Source organism: Chelonoidis abingdonii, chromosome 5 (assembly GCF_003597395.2).
Source record: "Chelonoidis abingdonii isolate Lonesome George chromosome 5, CheloAbing_2.0, whole genome shotgun sequence".
In the NCBI taxonomy this organism is placed as follows: domain Eukaryota; kingdom Metazoa; phylum Chordata; order Testudines; family Testudinidae; genus Chelonoidis; species Chelonoidis abingdonii.
Window position 1 is genome coordinate 59,964,775 of NC_133773.1, and position 20,665 is coordinate 59,985,439.

The 20,665-nt window shown below is 35.1% G+C and overlaps 1 protein-coding gene across 7 annotated transcripts in view; it reads right to left on the bottom strand.

Annotated features, from left to right (window-relative positions):
* LRBA (LPS responsive beige-like anchor protein) overlaps positions 1-20,665 on the bottom strand; it is a 582,443-nt gene that overhangs the window by 8,398 nt on the left and 553,380 nt on the right. For all 7 annotated transcript variants that reach the window (XM_032793241.2, XM_075066317.1, XM_075066316.1 and 4 more), the window contains exons 54-55: positions 6,617-6,718; positions 4,842-5,038 (exon numbers count right to left, since the gene is read on the bottom strand). In XM_032793241.2, coding sequence (XP_032649132.1) covers positions 4,842-5,038; positions 6,617-6,718 — 299 coding nt within the window. The remainder of the gene's footprint in view (positions 1-4,841; positions 5,039-6,616; positions 6,719-20,665) is intronic.

Consider the following 20,665-nt stretch of genomic DNA (forward strand, 5'->3'; position numbering starts at 1 on the left):
TCTTCACACATGAGAGTTTTCAAAAACTATTACACAGAAAGCGTTATGCTATGGTGCCTTTAAGATCTTGTGGCAATCATAAGTATTGTGCACTATAATCTATGTTTCTGAGGCACTTCTAATTTGCAGAATTTTTAACATATGCAGCACCTGCTCACAAAAACAGGGGGAATTAAAATACTAAATATACCATTAATGCAATACTAAAATGATTATGTTGAACACTGACAAGTGTAAAAACTAAAATATTATGGTCCTCGTAATAATAATTAGTCAACCATATTGAATATATGCATTATCATCAATTTTTGTGCCTTATTTCTGTTATGATGATGCTAAAATACTCTGAGTTAGGGTTCTTATAAAGTAGCTAACTTTTCATAACCTTAGTTTTGAGTGTTTATTATGATGACTTCTTGTTCTTATGGGAACAAACCCTTTAGTTTAACAATTTATTTAACAAAATAGTTTCAGCACTAATGCTTTAAGATAATCAATAACATTTTGTATTTACAAGCAATGAAGGAATTGGTGATCAACTGATTCCAGGCAACTGTATTTTCAACTAGGATTGCGACAAATGTACTCAACGCTTACAAAAGGTAGTGGGCACGGTAAATCCTTTCCAAGACACATATAACTATGGCATAATTAAATGCTCAAACATTCTGAACTGAAACTTGTTCTGAATGGTATAAGTGTTCCAACTATCAATTATTATTTTTGTCATTTCTTATTTCCCTCATTACACAAAGATGTGTGATGCACCTCCTAAGCCAGAAAGAAGACAAGTTTGCTGCCCAAGAAGCTTAGAATCTAAATTACACAAGGCAATAAGCTAGCGATGGAGAGAAGAATGAGATAAGATAATAAAATCTGTAGAAAAGAAAATTGCATATACCAAGATAGCTCATCATGAGCTCTAGCAAACCAAATAAAATTATTAAAAAGATTATTCATTAGAAGTAAAATCAATATCCATTTTTTTCATTCCACAAATGGCAATCTCCTGAGGGTATTTTGAAATTGCAATGAAGGCATGACAAATAATTATTTGCTACACTTATAAAATTCAGCTGATGAAAATCCATTAACCTTATGGTCATGGTTCACTTGTGTTTTATACTTGAGGCTTTTTACTAGAGAAATGCTATATTACAAGGCAAATTAAAACCATTAATCTTTAACTCTTCCACTACCTGCAAATTTCAGTGATTTCTGCGATCTCTTGATTAAATAAAGAACAGTCTTTGAGGTTTTGCCAATATTTATGTCATTTTCCTAAGTCATCTGCTTTTCAAGAAGACAAGTAGTTGATAGAATATGACAAAGGTCACTCGTCAAAATTTCAGTTTAATGACATGCCCCATAGGAGTTAACAAACTAAAGGATGCATTTACTCTCAAGTACTCCAACTATTATGGGGAAGGCATGAATCAATTTTACTGTTCAGTTTTTCTCCCAGTGAAAGTTATCCAGGATTCTAATAAGAATAAGCTCAAGCAGTTCTGCCATCTAATCGTTCTCACAACGTAAGATTCAGACATGCAAACAAATCCCCATAGCACTCAATTCAAGCAATGTTCTAAAAGCTTCATTTCTGACTTGCGCTTCCTTGAAAAGTCTCAAAAGTTTGTGCAAACCCTTTAACCTCTCAGATTCTTGAAAGGTAGTGTGTCTTAAAAATCAGAGCTGTCGCCACGACAGAAGTGGCTTATGGCAGCAAAAGGCTGTTGGGCACTTCCACATTTCAGGATTCAGGGAAGGAAAATAAATTGGTTCCTTGGGGTGAATTAGTGTACTGTCTTTGTTTAGGTTAAAATAACTTTACTTCTCTGAACTGGCTGCCCACTTAGATTTAAATTATTCATTAAGACAATTAAACATTACACGGTAGATGTGTTAGGATATGCTGTTATCCGTGAGGCAGTATTTTAAACAAAAACTGGTGGAAAGTGTCGATTATATCCCGAGTTTCGCCAGACAGTCAAATTTTTCTGGTAGTTGTAGAACATTGTTTTGAAGGTAACTGTAAACTGTTATTTTCGTCAACTACATCTTGCAGTCTAAGTCCACAATGACACGGGAAAACACATCAGAATTTTACTTTACATACGCAACTGCATTTCTGACCCACTATTCCTCCATTTTCTCCTGGCAACAAATAGTGATATCATCAGTCTGCACAGCCTGTAGGCAGGTCCTACTCATTTTAAATGTCCCTACTTTAATCACACAGTTGCCACTTGCCTTCTAGTATGATAAAGTGCAGAAGCCCTGGAAAGAAGGTTGTGGATTATTTAAACCTAAAATCCTCGTGGGACTGCTGGGGAAAAAACAGTGTGTACCAGTGGCCTACAGAGAGTGGAACATTCAGTGCCTCAAGCAACATTCTCCAAGCCGTGGGTACTGACTGAAACACTACAGAAATTGTTTTACCCAGCAAGGGATCTCTAGATATTTTACGGATTTACTAGCCTAGTTGACAATATAATCACAACTGAAAGTGACATATTATCAACATTATTATTGTAAAAAGAAAAGCAAAAGAAAACATTCTGACATGCACTTGCTTTAAATGAAATATTGGGGAAGAGGCTAGGGTGGGAAACTCACAAGCATGTGTGCAAGGACAGCAAAAGGTGAAATTTGAGCGATTTGAAGAAAGACTAAAAATGCAGCAAGAATCTATATCAGTTTTGAAAAACGCCTGGGATAGGGGCATGCAAATTCTCATGACATATCCCCTTCTTCAAACAAATCTGCATTTACAGTGTATTAAGTAATAAATGTGCGTAATTCAGCATTTTGTGACTACTAATCCACTGCAGAACACCACTGGCTATGGAAAACACATCAAATAATATAGCCTTTTTAAATTGCATACTCAACAACCTATATATCCAACATTTCAAGAAAAAGAGGATAGTGGATTAACAGAATTTAATTTACACTAGAATTTGATGTCAACTTTTATAAAAAGGAGAAAGGCATAGCTGAAGCATTTAAGTGTGTGTATTGGGAGCTCCACTGTTAACATTAAAACATTTTGTACCAGCTGCATATGAAATCATGAAAAGAGTTAAGGCTAGTAACATTCTTTTAAAATATATTTCAATATTTTTTACCTGTTTGGAAGCTAATTTCCTTGATTTTGCTCTCTTTTGCAACACAAGTCTTAACAAAATTATGTATCTGTGGGAGTCAGGTAAGGACAAGGGGTGCAAATTTAAGACTGTTCACAGTTGGATGAAAAACACAGGTAAAGAATTCTTGTAAGACTGTAGGACAGTCTTGTAAGACAGTCTTGTGAGGGTAAGAAGAGTTCAGGATGGATATCATAAATATTGTACAAGTCACGTGATCAGACCTTGTAAGGAAAAGAAATGGTGCACAGCTAAAAATAATATTTTTTTAAAAGCAGCAAAGAATCCTGTGGCACCTTATAGACTAACAGACGTTTTGGAGCATGAGCTTTCGTGGGTGAATACCCACTTCGTCAGATGCATGCCATGTTAGTCTATAAGGTGCCACAGGATTCTTTGCTGCTTTTACAGATCCAGACTAACACAGCTACCCCTCTGATATTTCTTTAAAAATATCCTTGTCTGCATTAACAACACTTCAGAATTGTTGTTATTTTATTATCCACAGATTTTGGTAATTAACTCTTCACCATTTAGGTTGTTACTTTTTTCCATTGCGTTCATTTTGGAAAATGAAACTACAATGGGCAGTTATATCGTGGTCAATTTCAACTGCTCTACAAACAAGAAAAAAGACAGAGCTCCTCCTCCTTTGAAGAGTTTGTAACCTAAATAAACAACAGAGTAGGATGGGTTGCTGACTGAGCAGTGCAAATTAACACCTGTCTTGTTAGCACTTCAAGTTTTGTTCAGTGGTGGGTTTGGTTTTTTTTTTGTTTGTTTTTTTAGTTTATTTAAGCTATTTTGTTTACAGTCCTTTTGTGGCTGCTACAAGGTTTTAGCCTTTTGGAAGAAGTGTATTTTAGGGAGGGAGATGAGAACCACTTTCTGGTTCTCATGTATTAGCATAAGCTGTTGTGTTTGGATTTTAGAACTGCAGAAGAATATTTATATTGACATTAAAATAAGTCCATAAAGTTATTTTATTAAGCATTGCCTCCACTCCCATTTTTTCTTTTAATTAAAAAAATCCACTATATTTTGGATTTAACTAAGGCAGCAGTGTTCTGCTTCATCTTTTAACTTTCTACTTAATTTGTTCTCTATTTTTCAGTAGTTAAATTAACAATATTCTCCCTTTTTCTTGTTTTGGCTTAGCTCTACCACAGCTGCCAAATTTTGTTCTGTCCATATCACATTTTATGAACATTTTTGAACCAACAATTATGCATATTAGCAAAAAGCCTTCCTGAAACTAAGCCTCTGAATAATATTTCAACTGAGATGCAGGAATATGGACAGAGCTAATGACACACAGCAGCCCTCCTGCTGCTGGAGTGACTGGTCATCTTGACTCTTTAGAGACTGACAAAAATGTAATATCTTGAATTCTCCTGTGTCTGCACACCAGATATTATTTGTATGTCCTTTTATTCAGAGGGAAAACCCCCTCAATATATTGCTGGCTACCTAGGCAGAGCCACTATGAAGTTAAAGATGATTCCATGAGCAATGTTTGATCCCCCAAATACATACTTTTTGGAGCCCTTCTAAATTTAGCAGTCATTAGTTAAATTGCACAGATTTCAGTCACATGGAAAGAAACCCTGAGCAATTCCAAAACCTCAGAATTCTCCTAAGTTTATTTTAAATATTGACATATGTAACACTTAAAATATATTTCTGCACACTCACCCTTATTTTGTCATCTGTTTCCATAGTGGCCTGAAGTTTCCCATTCACGCTGAATACACAGAAAAGGCCATTTTCATAGTATATGATACAGTGGCCCTCTCTTGAAGCCTGGATAAGTTTTGGTCTCAAGCAGTTTTCAGGACCTTCTAATGTCCTCAGTAGGTCTCCATTCATAGAATGTATGAGACATGGCCCTTCTGATGAAACAGAAATAAAAGCACTGTTTATTTTCATATCAAATCCATCCAAAGACATTAAAGGACAATGAGTAATGGCTTTTACTGAATTAACTAAAAATGTGATATAAATGGAAAATTTAAGGTACAACCCTGTAATACTAAAGTTCTTCACTTTGGTAGTCTCATCTCCTAAAAGTCTAGAGTTGCATTAGGGTAATTAAAGCAATCATCTACTTTAAGGCAATGTCCATACTACCACTTATGTCATTATAACCTAAGCGCTGGTGTGGACAGTGTTATGTGGACAGAGCTTCTCACTGACATAGCTGCCACTACTCATTGGGGGTGGCTTAATTAAGTCAAAGGCCACATCTACACTACTCGTCGGATTGGTTCCCAGAATCAACGCCTGTACTCCACCTCGGCAGGAGGAGTAAGCGGAGTCGACAGGGGAGCCACGGCGGTCGACTTGCCGCTGTAAGGATGGCCAGATAAGTCGAACTAAGATACATATTCGTGTAGCTGAAGTTGCGTGTCTTAGATCGACACCCCTCCCCCCCAGTGTAGACCAGCCCAAAGGGAGAGCTCTCTCCTGTCAGTTTAGAGCAGCTCCACTAGAGAGTTTACAGCAGCATGGCTGCACCAATCTCATTAGTCTCTTTAGATTTTCACAGTAAGATGCACTTATTTGCATGCTTACAATTCCAGCACCTAACAGGTGCACGAATTCCTGATATGCATTCACAAATCAGATGTGTACCCACATAAAATTAGCTACATTCTTCATTAGTAATGAACATGGACAAAAACTTTATTAGTATACACACATCAGGTATTCCCTTGTGTAAAAAGTATGTGCAGTTTTGAGTGCCAAACTTTGAAAATACAGCCTGTAATAGGAACTTATGAAACACTGAAGAAGGAAGATCTCTGTTCCAAGGAGCTCCCAAGGAGGACAGCTACATAGACAAAGGTAGGGATGAGGGACAACTACAGGCAATTTATGTACAGGTGAACACAATTCATTGTAAGCAGCACAGCAGAAATGGGTCTTTAAGAAAGATTTAAAGTAAGGGCCTTGTAGATGAGCTCAGAGAAGCTGAACCTAACCACTGCAAATTTTAGTTGGGAATGCAAATATATCTTTAAACAACAACAACAAAAATCATTGCTGTTGCCATTGGGGAGTTATCCACAACAAAAACAAAGCACATAATTACATTGCATTCTTGATAGTCTCAGCAGACAGCCAGGAATACATAGAGGATAGTTCACTCTGTATTGTCAAACAACTAAAGATAGTTAGTCTAAATAAACAAAAACAAGTTAACTGGAAGACCAGCATGGGAAAGCTGTCTGTGCTGGACTTCTACAGATACACATGAATGGGCTTCAATTTTAATGTGTTATGGTCAAAAGATGTTTTTCAAATTGACTTAAAAGGAAAACCTGTGCCAATTAAAACAAGTTTTTTTTTATATGAATCAATCATAATTAAAATGATCTCCATCATCCGAGACTGTATTCATCTTTAAACTAGGACAATAACTTTATGACCAAAATATAGTTTTAAAAAGATAACAGAAATCCTTTTACCTTTAGCACCACTTATTACCAGACCAAGTTCAGCACAAACCGTAGCACAAACAATCTCATAGTCATGTCCTGTCAAGACGGCACGGGGAGTGGCAAAATCACCTTCAAGGAAACAAGAAAAAAAGGAATCCTCAGTTATGATTCATCTCTAAAAGCAGTGTTTAAGGTAATTCAGATATTTATTTTCTTTACTCTTGGAGTTTACACTTTCGAGAACAGATACTCATGGTATGGACTACACTTTTTCAGTTACACTTGAGAATGACTTCTTCCATAATGCTGATCAACAGTACACTAGTAGCACTGCCTTTCAGAAATTCAACCTGGCCATTTATTAATGAAGAGACACACAACACATCTCTATATAGACAACAACTAGTTTGAACATAAAGGATTCTACTACCTCTTAGTGGACAAAGATAACCACATCAATAAATATTCTGGGAATAAGTGTGTCACTATGATAAGTAACAAGGGGAAACATTTATGATGTCCAGGTTGAAGCCCCTGAAATCAGATGCCCCAGCGGAAGTGGGTTTTTTACCCAGAAAGCTTACACCCAAATAAATCTGTTAGTCTTTAAGGTGCCACCATTCCTTGTTGTTTTTTTTAGGGCAATAGAGAAAGATGGTGGTAAAAATCAAATATTATTTTGAGTTTAAAAAATAGTACATAGATTTGCAAAGACATAGAAAAAAGTAATAGTGTCAAGTGATTCCAGCAAGGATAAAGCAGCACATTGGTTGTTTAGATAGCATGATTCAAAAAGTTTTGAAGCAGAATTTTTTTAAAAAATGAATATTAATAAGCACAATCTAATTAATGTGTCCATTCACTTATACTGCACTTTAAAAAGTAGCATCTGCATAATTTCTAATAAGACACTCAGATTGTTAAAACAGACCCTGCAAACAAAAAATGTTTTCACAGGCACAATGAGTTTTCTCTGTGCAGTATGGATGCAGGACTGGACATGTGAAAGTAAAGTTAAAAAGACTTTACTTGCTCTCACCACTGTGCGTTTTAACTCTGACCATTTGCAACAATTCCCAGAACGTCCATGTAGCTGTCATGTTCAAACGATTTTTTTAAAAAGGTCATAATCTATGATCCCATTCAAAATATGATTTATTCTGCAATTACTGCTACAATACATAATTTATAATAAATCAGGACAATATTATTCTCATACATATAATAAGCTGCTCCAAAGTGTGTATATATATATGTGTGTGTGTATGTATACGCACACACACACGCATACATACTTTGGAGCAGCTTAGTAAGTGATCCCTAATCCCCAAATACATAACCATGAAATGCTACAGCTTTTGTTTCATATGGAGTTTGGCAAAACACACTCAAATTCAGGAAGCATGGTAGACAGTTCAGAAAAAAAATTAAAAGCACAAGGGATAGACTTATGATCAGTAGGTACTTCTCAGCTGACTGATTTCACAGAAAGATGGCTATACTGAACTTTCCTCACCTAAACATGGAAGAAGCCCTTTTAAAAGTGAATGAAACAATGAAGACAATCCATGATTTTGCACAAACGGATTGAAAAAAGTTCTATAAACTTTAATGGTTACACTGGAATTCACTGTAACAGCCTCATTACCCAGTATCAAATTCTGCTTTTTAGATCCCATACTCTGTCCTTTTGTCCCCAAAAGGGAACTGTAAGGCAGTTTTGCACAGTTCCTGGATTGCAGTACTTTTTAATTGAGATGCACACAATTAGCAACATTAAATAGTCAATAATAGTTATTATTTACCACTATCTTCAGAACTTGCATTTAACACCAAACTGCACAGATCATCAAAAATTACTTTAATTAAGTTATTAAATATTTTCATAAAACAATAGTTTAAACACTGAAATCATGGGAGTTTGAAATGAGCAGCACCGACTCGGTGTTAATGGGTTTACGCTGTTTGAGTTCAAAAGGATATTTAAGGAACTATTTTAAATGCAGTTATTAGAGGATAGAAGCAAAAACCCAACTGCCACAAGATGCTTACTTTAAATGCTTGTAGTAGTGGTATTATTGTTGTCTCTGTGAATTAAATGTTATGCATTTCCACAGTACCTAGCCCAATAAGTATCTAGGAGTTAGGCTTCTCCTACAACACTACATGGACTGAAGACACATATTTATCATAGTACACAGTAAAAATTCTATCTATAATACTTATGTTGTTTTTAATTTAGTAATATTATATTAATATATTATATAAACTAGAATACAAACCCATGTTACCTAGATTATAAGCAACGTTTCTCAAATCCATTTATCCAACTGTTTACCAAATGGCTTTAGTATTAAATAATCACACATCAATTAAAAAAAAGAGAGCAACAATCAGAAAAGTAAATTTACAAAGAAACCTCCAGTTAGGCTATTTCTTTCACTACTGAAAAACAAGATTCCTGTGAAAAGTCAGGCTGGCTCCTTTGATAAAAATGTTAAATATTTAGGGGTTTTTAAAACACTGATTTCCCAAATAATGGGTCACTTAAAAGCTGATTGTTGAGCAGAACAGATTTCTTTAAAAGCTTTTAAACTGTTACTGCTTCAGAAGATTGTCATGGTTTTCAATAATGCAGAGAACATTTTATTTTGTCACTAGTTTAAGGGGCACCTCTTCAAACTTTTCTAAATTGTTTTAGGGGAACCAGCTTCAAGACCCCTTTGAAAAGCTGTGAAAATGACTTCAAAGGAAAAAAGAGTCTTTGTCCCTTAAGCAGGTTTACGACCACTGAGGCAAACCCTAACTAAGGGGTGAAAAGAATACTCAGGCATCTTTATGGAGATCCTTAAGGAAGATGAACAAGTCAAATGAGATTAAAGATAGCCTAAATCCTGGCATTAATAACCAAGACACAGCAGTCTTACAGATGTGCTTTTCTCAGCATAGTATATAATAACATCCTTAACCAATACCACTGTTGGGAGCACTACTTAAATTTGAATGATGTAGAAATCTTAATGGCACATTCAGATTGTAACAAATGTAGCTACGACTTATTAAAATCATAATATATATAAAACTCTTTTCCCAAAAATTTTACCTTTACAGTAACTATTCAAATTATGTCAGAGAACTCTCTAGGATTACAATAAATAATTGCTGCAAAGTTGTTTTCCCATAGAAAATTGCATAAAATTTCACTCTTGCTTAAGTGACCAAAGTACACTTTAAATCATAAAACTCAAACTTCAGATGATAAAAGAACACCACATGATATCCTGTGTGCAATATTTCACTGAAAGAGTGCTAGATGCTTGGAAACTACATTTAAAGGAATAGTGAAATTATAACAAAGTCAAAACTTTCTTCTAGTTTTACAACATCCAGAAGAAGTCACTCCTTACAGCTAACGAGTAACTGTTTAGTGTTTCTGGGATTTCCTCCTCCTAGTTTTCCAGGCTTGGTGTTGTTAAACAAAACAGAATCATGACATCTTAAATCCAGAAGCGAATTCCTTGTTTAACCGCTTGCTATGTTACGACTGACTGAAAGAACTGACAAATACAGCAAACTCTGAACACTTCCCTCTAACCTGTACTCAATCTAGAAGCAAAAACATATCCCATATTAAAATGTGACATGTCCTTTCCTAAAGCTAGCACTTGATGAGAGAACATTATGCAACTTATTAAAATGTAAGTATTTTGACTATGGCTCCTTTCATACTCCAGTCTGTGAAGGCAGTTAATTATGATAAGTCACTGACAGATGAACAGTAATTCTCAAGTTATGATTCCATGACTGTAGAGGCAGTAGGGCACTTTTTTAAGTGCAAATTAATTATGCAATTTTATGTCTTAATGTAAAATTCTAATTAAATGAAACATCAATTAACCCAACTATCTTTTTACTTACTGCTTGCTAAAATAACTGAGTGCTTTCCCATAAGGATAGGCAAAACCAAACACTTTCTACAAATTTCACAATTTTTATAATTAGTGTTTCTAATAAAAACTGACTGTAATAAGCCTCTGTCCCAAATCTGGACCTTAGCGTCCAAAATCTGGGTGCTTAGCATGAACCTCCAAGCTTAATTACCAGCTTGGATCTTATCTCGCTGCCACCAATCAGGATTCTGAGTACCTGATAAACTCTCTGGTCTCCCCAAACCTTTCCCTGGGGGACCCCCAAGACTCAGATGCCCTGAGCCTCCAACAAAGGGAAATAACCCACTTCCCTTCCTGCTCTTTACTTCCTCCCAGATTTTCCCGCCCTGGGGATACTAGGAGATTTCCCTGCTTCAATCCCTTGAAACACAAAACAGAGAGGATGATTTACCTTCCCCCCTCCTTCTTCTCCCCCCTCCCAGTCTTTCCCTGAGAGAGACAGTACTCCTGGCACAGAGATTCCTATCCCCTTGCCTTAACTAGGAAAAGAAAATCCAACAAGTTTTAAAAAGAAAGCTTTATATAAAAAAGAAAGAAAAAACACATGACATGATCACTGCATCAAGATGACATAACACAGGGCTATTGCTTAAAAGAAAATATGAATAATCAGCCTTATTCAAAAAGATATCCAATTTAAACATTCCAGCAACTCCACACATGTAAATTCAAAATACAATATAAACCTATTGCTTTTCCTTTTGTACTCACAACTTGGGAACAGAAGGGTAGAAAGAAGCTTGGAGATAGAAAAAAAAAGCTCTTCCCTCATAGCCGAGAGAAAACAAACAGGCAGAACAAAGACAAAACACACCCAGAAGTTCCCTCCCTCACTTTGAAAAATCCAGTTTCCTGATTTGTCCTCTGGTCAGGTGTTTGGTTCCCTTTGTTAACCCTTTACAGGTAAAAGAAACATTAACCCTTAGCTATCTGTTTATGATACTGACAAAAATAATAAAATCTTTAAAATAAGGTTACATAACTGTAAAACCCTAATTATAAAATCTAGGAACTATGAGCACAAGCCATATTCCATCCAAACATAAATAAGCAAAACAACCTCAAGGACTCTGATACGCCATTAGACTTCCACGTTAGTTTTACAACATATTTCAGAGTTTATTTGCCTCAAACTAATTCCTGTTAAATATCTACTCAAATAGTATATTCATGGAATTCTGCACCGAGGCTGCCAATATAATAAAAAGATTTCACTGCTACACAAATGAGACTAGCTCTTTCATGTACAACAGATCTTACTGAATGATGAGCTATACATATGTTATGAAAGTATGACTGCAATTTTAGTCCGAAGGTTGATTTCTTTTTAAACACACAATTTTTATACTATTCTTTAGTTACAAGGTACATAAGAACTGTGCCTTTATGTCATTCTCCACTTTAGAGACATAGGAGTTTTTCCTCCCAAGTCCAATCTTTTTTCCTTCTACTGTTGCATGCCATCTGTTTAAACTTTTTATAATCTCACAAAATGCACAACCTTAAATCTAGAGGCTAGTTTTGTCTTTGCATGTGTTTCTTAAAAGCCTATAGTTTGCCCAAAGGAAACAATTTCTTTGAGTAAACTCACATTTGAAACCTGAAACAAAATCCAGAAATTTAAATGCAACTGATGCTAGTAATATTTCCAGCTGTGGCTAGTAAAGTGCTAAGCATAAATTTACTTTATCATGTGGCTCTAGATTACTAATAAGCTTATTACCACTGAGGATACCGAGAGGGCTTATTTCATTCCATCCCTTAGTTACCCCATGCAAACATTTGAATGACATGGAGTACTGAGTAAGCAGATGCTACTAGTATGTAACATTTTTTGTTCATCTCCCTTCAGAGTGGTTAATTAGAAACGTGAATTTGAATGATTTTCTTGTGTTTATAGATACTCTCTTCAGGATAGGGTTCCTTCTATCTCTAAAATGGCACAATATAAAGAGCAAAAAAAATACTACAACCTGTATTAATGGAATATTACAATTCAGACTTTACACGCACAAAGTCTAAACTCCCATGCCTCACAATTCTCACCCTATGTGCAATGTGATGTCTTCTGGAACCTCTTCCCCCTCATTCAGAGTTTGTCAGTTGAAAGTCCTGGGAAGCCTCTTACTCCTCCCACTGAATATGAACTCCTCTCAGTGCGACTATTCATGCCCCCACTGTACATAATATTTTAACATATGTTCCATACCCAATTGTTACTGTAATACCAGCTTTGAATTTTAAAACAGTCTGAACAATTCAGGGGCACATTTTTTTAAACCATAAAACTAGATACAGATTTTCAGTGCACCTTATAGATATATTCACCACCTTCCAGCTGAGACCAAGTATAAAGTATCCATCCAAAAAGGAAAATTATTAGGACCATTATAAAGCAACTATTTCAATAAAAATTATAGCAATGGTAGGACAAGGTGCTAACATATATCTATTTTTAGCAGTATTCTTTGTGGTATTATATCTAAAGATCAATTCCATCACAAAACAAATACTTTTGAGTTTCTCTCTTAATCAAAAAATAATCTCAGATGAACAATTTCATACAATGGTTTAGCTCACTTTAAATCTGTCAGTTTCTGCTGTTTTTAATATTTTCTACTTATTACAAGTAAAATTTTATTCCAATTAAGAAAACTTTTAAATCATTTAAAACCTTTTAAAATATACTTCCCAACAACAGTATTACATAATGAGAGCATATGCTGTGCCTATTTACAATCAAGATCATATTGCTAATTAATTTTAAAACAATTTGTTTTATATATAGTATTAGATACACGTTTTGAGATCTTTCATATTGCAATGACTAGGAACATTGCAGCATTTAAAAAAAAACAAAAACAAAACCACCATTAATGAATCATCAGGCCTTAAAAGAAACAGTTGTGTTTCTTCTTTTAAAAAGCAAACAGTATTTTTCAACAAATTTAGTCTTCCAGCTAAGTGGAGCTCCTAATGTATTTAATTCTGACTATACAAAGTGTTCTTGTGTGTACCATAGTGAATTTACATCCTGCAATTCCTATGTTACGGAAATTAATTCCAGAAACGCTTTGAAATGTTTCCTAGCTGAGCCTAAAGTATAGTACTTACCAAACACTTTTTTTACAGCACTAAAGTCTGGTTTTGAAGATACTCAAAGTATCAATTCTAGAACATAAATCATTACTTCTTCTGTTTTACTCTACTCTCATATCTATGTCGTACAGCCTTAGAATTTAATATAGTCATTTTTCTCAGTAATCAAACAATTTAAATAAATGTGATATATTAGTACATCATCCCAACACCATGCATATGGTGCACATTAAGGTTGTATTCATTTACCATATGAATACAATTCCTTTACCACCATCTATTATTAGTTACAAGTTGTAAATATAGCATTGTTTTGCCTGGAACCTGAATGCCTGCATTACATCATGGAGCACTAAACATCCTGATCAGTCTGGAGACTTTCACGTATATAATTTATTGACACCTGAAGCTGGATACTGCCAACATACCAGCATCAAAAACCTTCTCTCTAAATTTTTCCATTCAGGAAAAAGACAAATGCCTTTTTTTGTGTTTGTATAGTGCCTAGAACATTACAGGTACCAAAATATACCACCACCAATTTGATTCAAGAAGAAAACATGAATCTCTACTAGCCAGTTGGAAATAATTATATTACAGATGCAGTACTTAATACTGGAAGACATATTTTTAGTCTGCAAAATTTAAAAAAGAACCTGCTGCATTTGAGAATGATTTCTGAAACAGCTACTACTAGGATTGCAGGTTCTTTAGAGACTCCATAGAGAGACTAATACTTTATTGGCATTATATAAACAAAAAGTTATAAAATTTAGTATTTATAAAATATCATAGGTTTGAATGGAGTTACTAGACATAGAACATTACAGGGTTCTTTCATCAATTATGTCTTGTCTTTATGACTTAAAGTTATTTGGAGCAGAGGCGGTCATTTACTGTGTTTATATAGTGCTTAGAACAACAGGGCCCTAACCGAAATTAGACCTCCATGCACGACATTTTAAAACCACCACCAATACCCCTGCACCCTTACAGCAGTATAATCTAGGGTCCCATTCTGGAGGTCAGATACGTGCAGGCTGTGCCTCTGCAAAACCTCACTAACTTCAATGGTGCTTTGGAGAAGTGTGTGTGTTTGGCGGGGTGGGGGGTCTACCCCTGCAGTTCTAATAGGCCTATGATCAAGGCCTATGTTTCTTAAACTTCCATGGGATTGGGGGTGACCTAGGAATGCAGGAACAGACTCTAAATGTCAGATAGAAATTTAAGTGGTTACTGTCCCTTAAATATATTATTTTGTAGTTACTTTTATGTACCCTGTTGCTCTTTCTTTTCTGTGAAACACACACTCCTGAGCTTGAATTCCAAATACAAAACAATTTATTGTTGAACTTGCTAACATTCTAGTAAAAAAGAAGAAAATATTCCATTTTTCTTACAATTACAAACACTACCAACATACTCCAGTTTCAGGTTGTACAATATTACATGCAGTTTGTACCTTCTTATTAGGAGGAGACAAATTATATTACAAATATCACAGCAAATTTGTCTAAGTGTGTATTTAATATTTTAAGCAGTAGTATTTTGTGGAGGATCAGTCCCCACATCATTTTCACATCATTCCCAGCAGATGGCAGTGCAGAATGCTTGGTTATATGCAGTAAAAGGCTCCTTTCCCAGCCATTTTTGAGAGACAAAGAGTATTTACTAATGGCTGCATTGAAACAGTGCTAAAATAATACTGGTTGGGTTTATTAAAAGAAATAATACAAATGATTCCGTGTGTGTCAAAGTAAATTTATGTACTTTTATAAAGTACATGGGATTGCATATATCAAATATATAAAGGTACACAGACACAGTCACTGTTTTTAATTCTCAACATGGTACTCTACCTCTCTCACAGAAACACTAGGTTTTCTTAACAGAAGGAATATAGCGTAAGTCCGCCTTCGAGATATCAACTACAATCACTCTAAACTAATTTAAAATATTTGGAGATATTATAATTTTCTACCTGGGCACATAGTAATAAAATCGATAGCATGTTTTGCATTACTGATGTGATTGATGATTTATGGGTGCCTAGATACCATAGTGACTGACACTAAACATACCATGGATAACATGGGTTGATAGACTAAAAAAATTCATAGTACACAATGACTTTTTAGTAAAGAGAAACAGTGTAGCTACATTATATACTACTTTTTAAAAAGCCCTGTTCTTACAATTATAGCTACAATTCCAAAATAAGTATTTATGTTGCAAAAAGACTTTTAAAATCGGATGTATTTTTTATAATGGCCATAGTTCTCAAAACTGCAGAGACTTAGGTGCATGCTTAATTTTACACATGGTGAGCAGTTCCACTGACTTCAAATTATAGAAATATGATTTGCCTTAAATCAAGAAATACACAGTGTATAAAATTATGCATGGGTGTAAGTCTTTGCAGGATTGGGGCCTATGAGATTAGGGTGTCTGACTGCAAAGAAATGATCTACAATGCTATATTTTAATCAATCAAAAACAGGGTATTAATGTGGTGATATTTCTGCATTTTAATCATCAGCAAAACCAGCAATACCTAAATTTTTAAAATTATTTGAATGAAACATTTACTCAGTTTTAATTTTTAGACTGAAGAGCATTAATAATAGTAGTGACAGAAAATTTTTGTACCTTGCTAAGCACAATAATTAATATAATAAAAAGTACATAGCAAGATACAAAACTTTAGACATGATGGCCTTTCCAAGTTTAAAATTGTTTAAAAATGTAAATCTGAATAGGAGACCATATGATGCTTGTGCACGTTAGCTGCAGTTGTACTGTTCGCATAAACTCTTGGTTAAATCCATTTGTCTGGTTTAAATATTAAACCTCCAACATTATAGCCTGCAATATTGCTACAACAACCAGTCACAATGAAAAAGAGCTGGAGTTTATTTCTCTAATGTGCCTCAGAAAACTGTAGTTTTAAAAGGGCACTACATTACGATACAAAACTAGTCACTGAATGCATTGCTGCGTATTGATGATCTTCACAATATATTTGTGATACATACAGAGTAACCTTTTCAAACTTTACGTTATAACATTAAAAGAGGTAATGTAGTTTGCTTTATTTATATATGTGTAGAAGACTGATCCAATAATTCACAGGATACAAAATGTTAGTTTAGTGGCAGCAATATAGCTACCAACTTTATATATTTCATTACTATTGGATGTTTCTGTGAGTAAACCTTTAATTTTATTAAAGCAAATCAAATTTCCAAAGTAGATATGCTTTCATGTCTTTTACAATAAGAAAGCTTCAAAATAATTGTAAATATATCCACAGGAAATTTGAAAGCAACAGTAGAAGGTTCTCTCCATCTACAAGAGGGCTGCACAGGATGACAGAAAAGCCCTCTGTTGAGAGTTCAACAATACAAACTTTTTTTTTATAAGCACATTAAATACATAAGGCAATAAAATTCACACTCTATACCTAACTGAAACATATGGAACCTCAGACAGAATACTTATAATGCAGAAATTACAACTGTTCAAGGCACAGAGGGTGAAATTCACTTCACTACCTTAATTGGCCTCTGTGTGAGTTAAGAATGTGGTGGATGGAAGAACTGTATAGGTAACAGGCAATCCCCCAATCTAAGATTTGGTGTGGGCTGTAACCAACCTCTCCCAACACCATGGCTGCTGCCACTCCAGTGTACAAGCTGGAGCAGTATTTGGTGTAATCTTTGCACATCAATTGTAAATGAATCCTGTCATCCCTTCTTTTGATGCACTCCAACTGTCACACTCTGCACTAACGTGCACAGAAACCCCACCCCCATCCTCCCCTTTCTGCAGTTCACCAGCATCTTTGCAACATCACTACATCCAGTGCCACTCCACACAGCCTCAAGACCAGGCTAAAGTGGTATAGAAGGCCTTAGGCTGGCCCTGTATGTCAGAGTGAATTTCACCCATATGAGGTGTAATTTTTAAAAACACCTGCATAGCTATTTACTATTAGCAGCTCGTGTAAAAAAAACAACAACAACAATAACAACAAAACAAAATGGGAGCCCTGACTGCAATGGCTATATGGTATCAACATCAGCACTGGCCTTTTTCCAAAAAGTTTAAACGATGTTCACAAATGTTTTCTTGTTTTTAGATAAGAGTCTCTAAATACATTGAAAGCTAACCTCACATAAGTAAATAACTTGTCTTTTCATCCCCTTAACTTTGCCGCAAGTGATGGTTGTTTCTGTCACACATCTACTAGTTACTCAAGAGAATGTGATAAGTCTCAGGACTTTCCTAAAAGATGCAAATAGTTACTTCAGATCTGGTTCCACTATTAGTCATTTTTAGTGCTTGCTGGAAATTTTTCCATTAGGAGATGCCAATTCATCAAAAGCAGCTAGCAGAAGCGTGTCAATTTTGACAAAATTTCATTTAAAAAATAGCCTGACACAAAGCACTTGTACAAATGACTTTTAATTTTCAAATGTCTTATTTTAGATTATAAAAATATTTCTATTTAAAAAATGTCAAAATCAGAATGAAACATTTTTTATTTTATTGTAATGAAATGTTCTGATTGACTTGGGAAATTTTTAAATTTCTTTAAATTTGCCAGACTTGCCAGAAATATTTTTAAAAAATGTTTTCATTCCATTTAGAGCAGAAAAAAAAAGTGAACTTGCAGAATTTCCCATGAAACAGAAAATCTAATTCCAATCCAACTCATTTTTATTTTTTTTGCTGTTTATTAACTAGTCAGCAAGAATGGCTAATTTATTAAATTTTTATTGAATTACCCACAAATAAAGAGCCTGAATGAACTGCAGACCTCCGTATATTGTTACTTGTAGTCTTTTCCCAACAACTTAAGTTGTTGACAATTGTCTATGCTCTTTTCCTATAGTACTGCATTCATAATGTAGGAGTATAATATATTTCATCTGTGATTAGTTCAAGTTAAGTTTTATACAGTAACCTTTTTCAGCACTAACATAGGGAATATGACAGCTAGGCAGAATTTTGCATTAAAAAACCTAAGTAAATACAGTTTCAGACTAACATCCATCCATCTTCACCAATGTCTCTCAAATTGCTGTATATTCCCACATAACAACTTTAGTACAAGAAAGAAAGAAAGTTACTTGATGATTCAGCCAAAACAAGCAGACACAGGAACAGGACTTAACATAAAATTTAAAAAAGAAAATATATAAGTAAGTTTAAATAATATTTATTTTGGTAACACATTTCTTCTGTAAAACAAAAAGATGAAGAATTTTCCCATACCATAGATTTATGGCTGAGCAGTTACTGATGGAAAATTATTTATTTCAAAATATTTATAAAGAATAATCAAATGGAACATTTATTTATTAACTACGCCACAAGCATAATGGCTTGTCACCTTGGGTTAAGTACTATTTTAAAACATTAACAAAGGCAGCCCAGAGCTCAATGCTTCCGGAAGTAATGAAACAAAATCAAGCAACTTAGGTGAAATGTCACTGGTGGAGAGCTGATGTAGTTGCTATCTGGTGGGAATGTGTGAAGGGAGAATTAAGTCATATTGGTCCACCGAGAGGCAGTTAGAGGAGGAGTAGGTTAGTGGGGAGGAAGGGAAACAGTGCTGCTGTTTCAGATGATTGTTGTTGCAACTTTTAATACTATGGTGTGTAAAGGGGGCCCCTTGAGTGCCCTTTGGTGTGTAGCTGTTATTAAGATTGAATTCACAATAAATAAATACATTTACATTTTAAAAACTAGAAAAATGCCAACAATAAAAAATGTAAAATTATATGATGGATGCATTGTCAAAATCATACATCAATTTATATTATTAAAAACTACTTTGTGGTAACAGATCAGAAGCTTTCAATACAAAAGACCAAGGAATAACAGATGAAACGATTAATATGCATAGCGCCAATCCCGCATGTGACTATGTGGGTGGAACCCACTAACTTCAGTGGTGCTCCATGACCATGCAGGTGTTTGCCTGTGCAGAGTCACTTACAGGATCAGTGTCTATAAATCTCTGACACAAAAAAAATTGTCTTATACTTGTTGCTCTTTTCTTTCAGTGACCACGCTGGAGTTCTCACATTTCTGATAAAATCAGAACTGGACAGAAACATGTCTTTTGAGTTTCCCTTATAGATAGTTTTGACTAGACACAGAAGTCAATAAAGTTACACCTACAATGAATTTAGACCACTATATTGTAAGCTTGTTGGTGCTGTCTTTTCATTGTATAAGGCCTAGCAACAAGGGGCTCCAATTGCTGATAGGGCTTCCAGGCACAACTATAATATAAATATTAAGAAATAACCATTAATGAGTTTAAACAGAAATCATTATGTTGGAAATCACCACTCGGCCAACCTCCAAAAAGATGGGACGATTTTATGGTGAAAAGATGTGGCTGCACATGGAGACGGAAGGCCAGGATACAAGAAGAATGGAAGACGTGTTGTGATCAGTGCAATCTATATGAGGGCTGAAGGACCAATCGATCGAGGTGTCAAACAGAAATACCTAGCAGCTATTATGCCCACCTATCAGGTGGAGCTTTGATAGGACTGGCAGGGGAAGGAAGAGACACCATGAGGTGGTCCTTGATAAAGTGGATAGCAATGTCAGGGGAACCCTCTCCTTCCTTACGCAGCTGGTTGGGAGAGGTGAAATTGAGGAAACGTTCCCCACCACCAGAATTAATTAAGGCTGATCCTCTGACTTTCCTGTTGGTCCACACTCATTTGGTTTCAATATGCATCAGGGCTGCATGCTCCGCTCAACCACCTGGATGGGTATGTGAGCCACAACGTCTTGTACAGAACAAAGCATCTTTCATCTATATCCATCTCACTGGAAGCAAGGATGGATTGGAATTTTCTGATAATTTCTTCCTTTTTTGCCTTCAGGCAATTAAAATTTGAAATGGATACACTTTTTGTTGTTTTCATGTCTCAGTATACATCCGTAATTACATCTTTAAGGGATATTTAGTCTTAATTCTATCTTAACAGATGTGGAG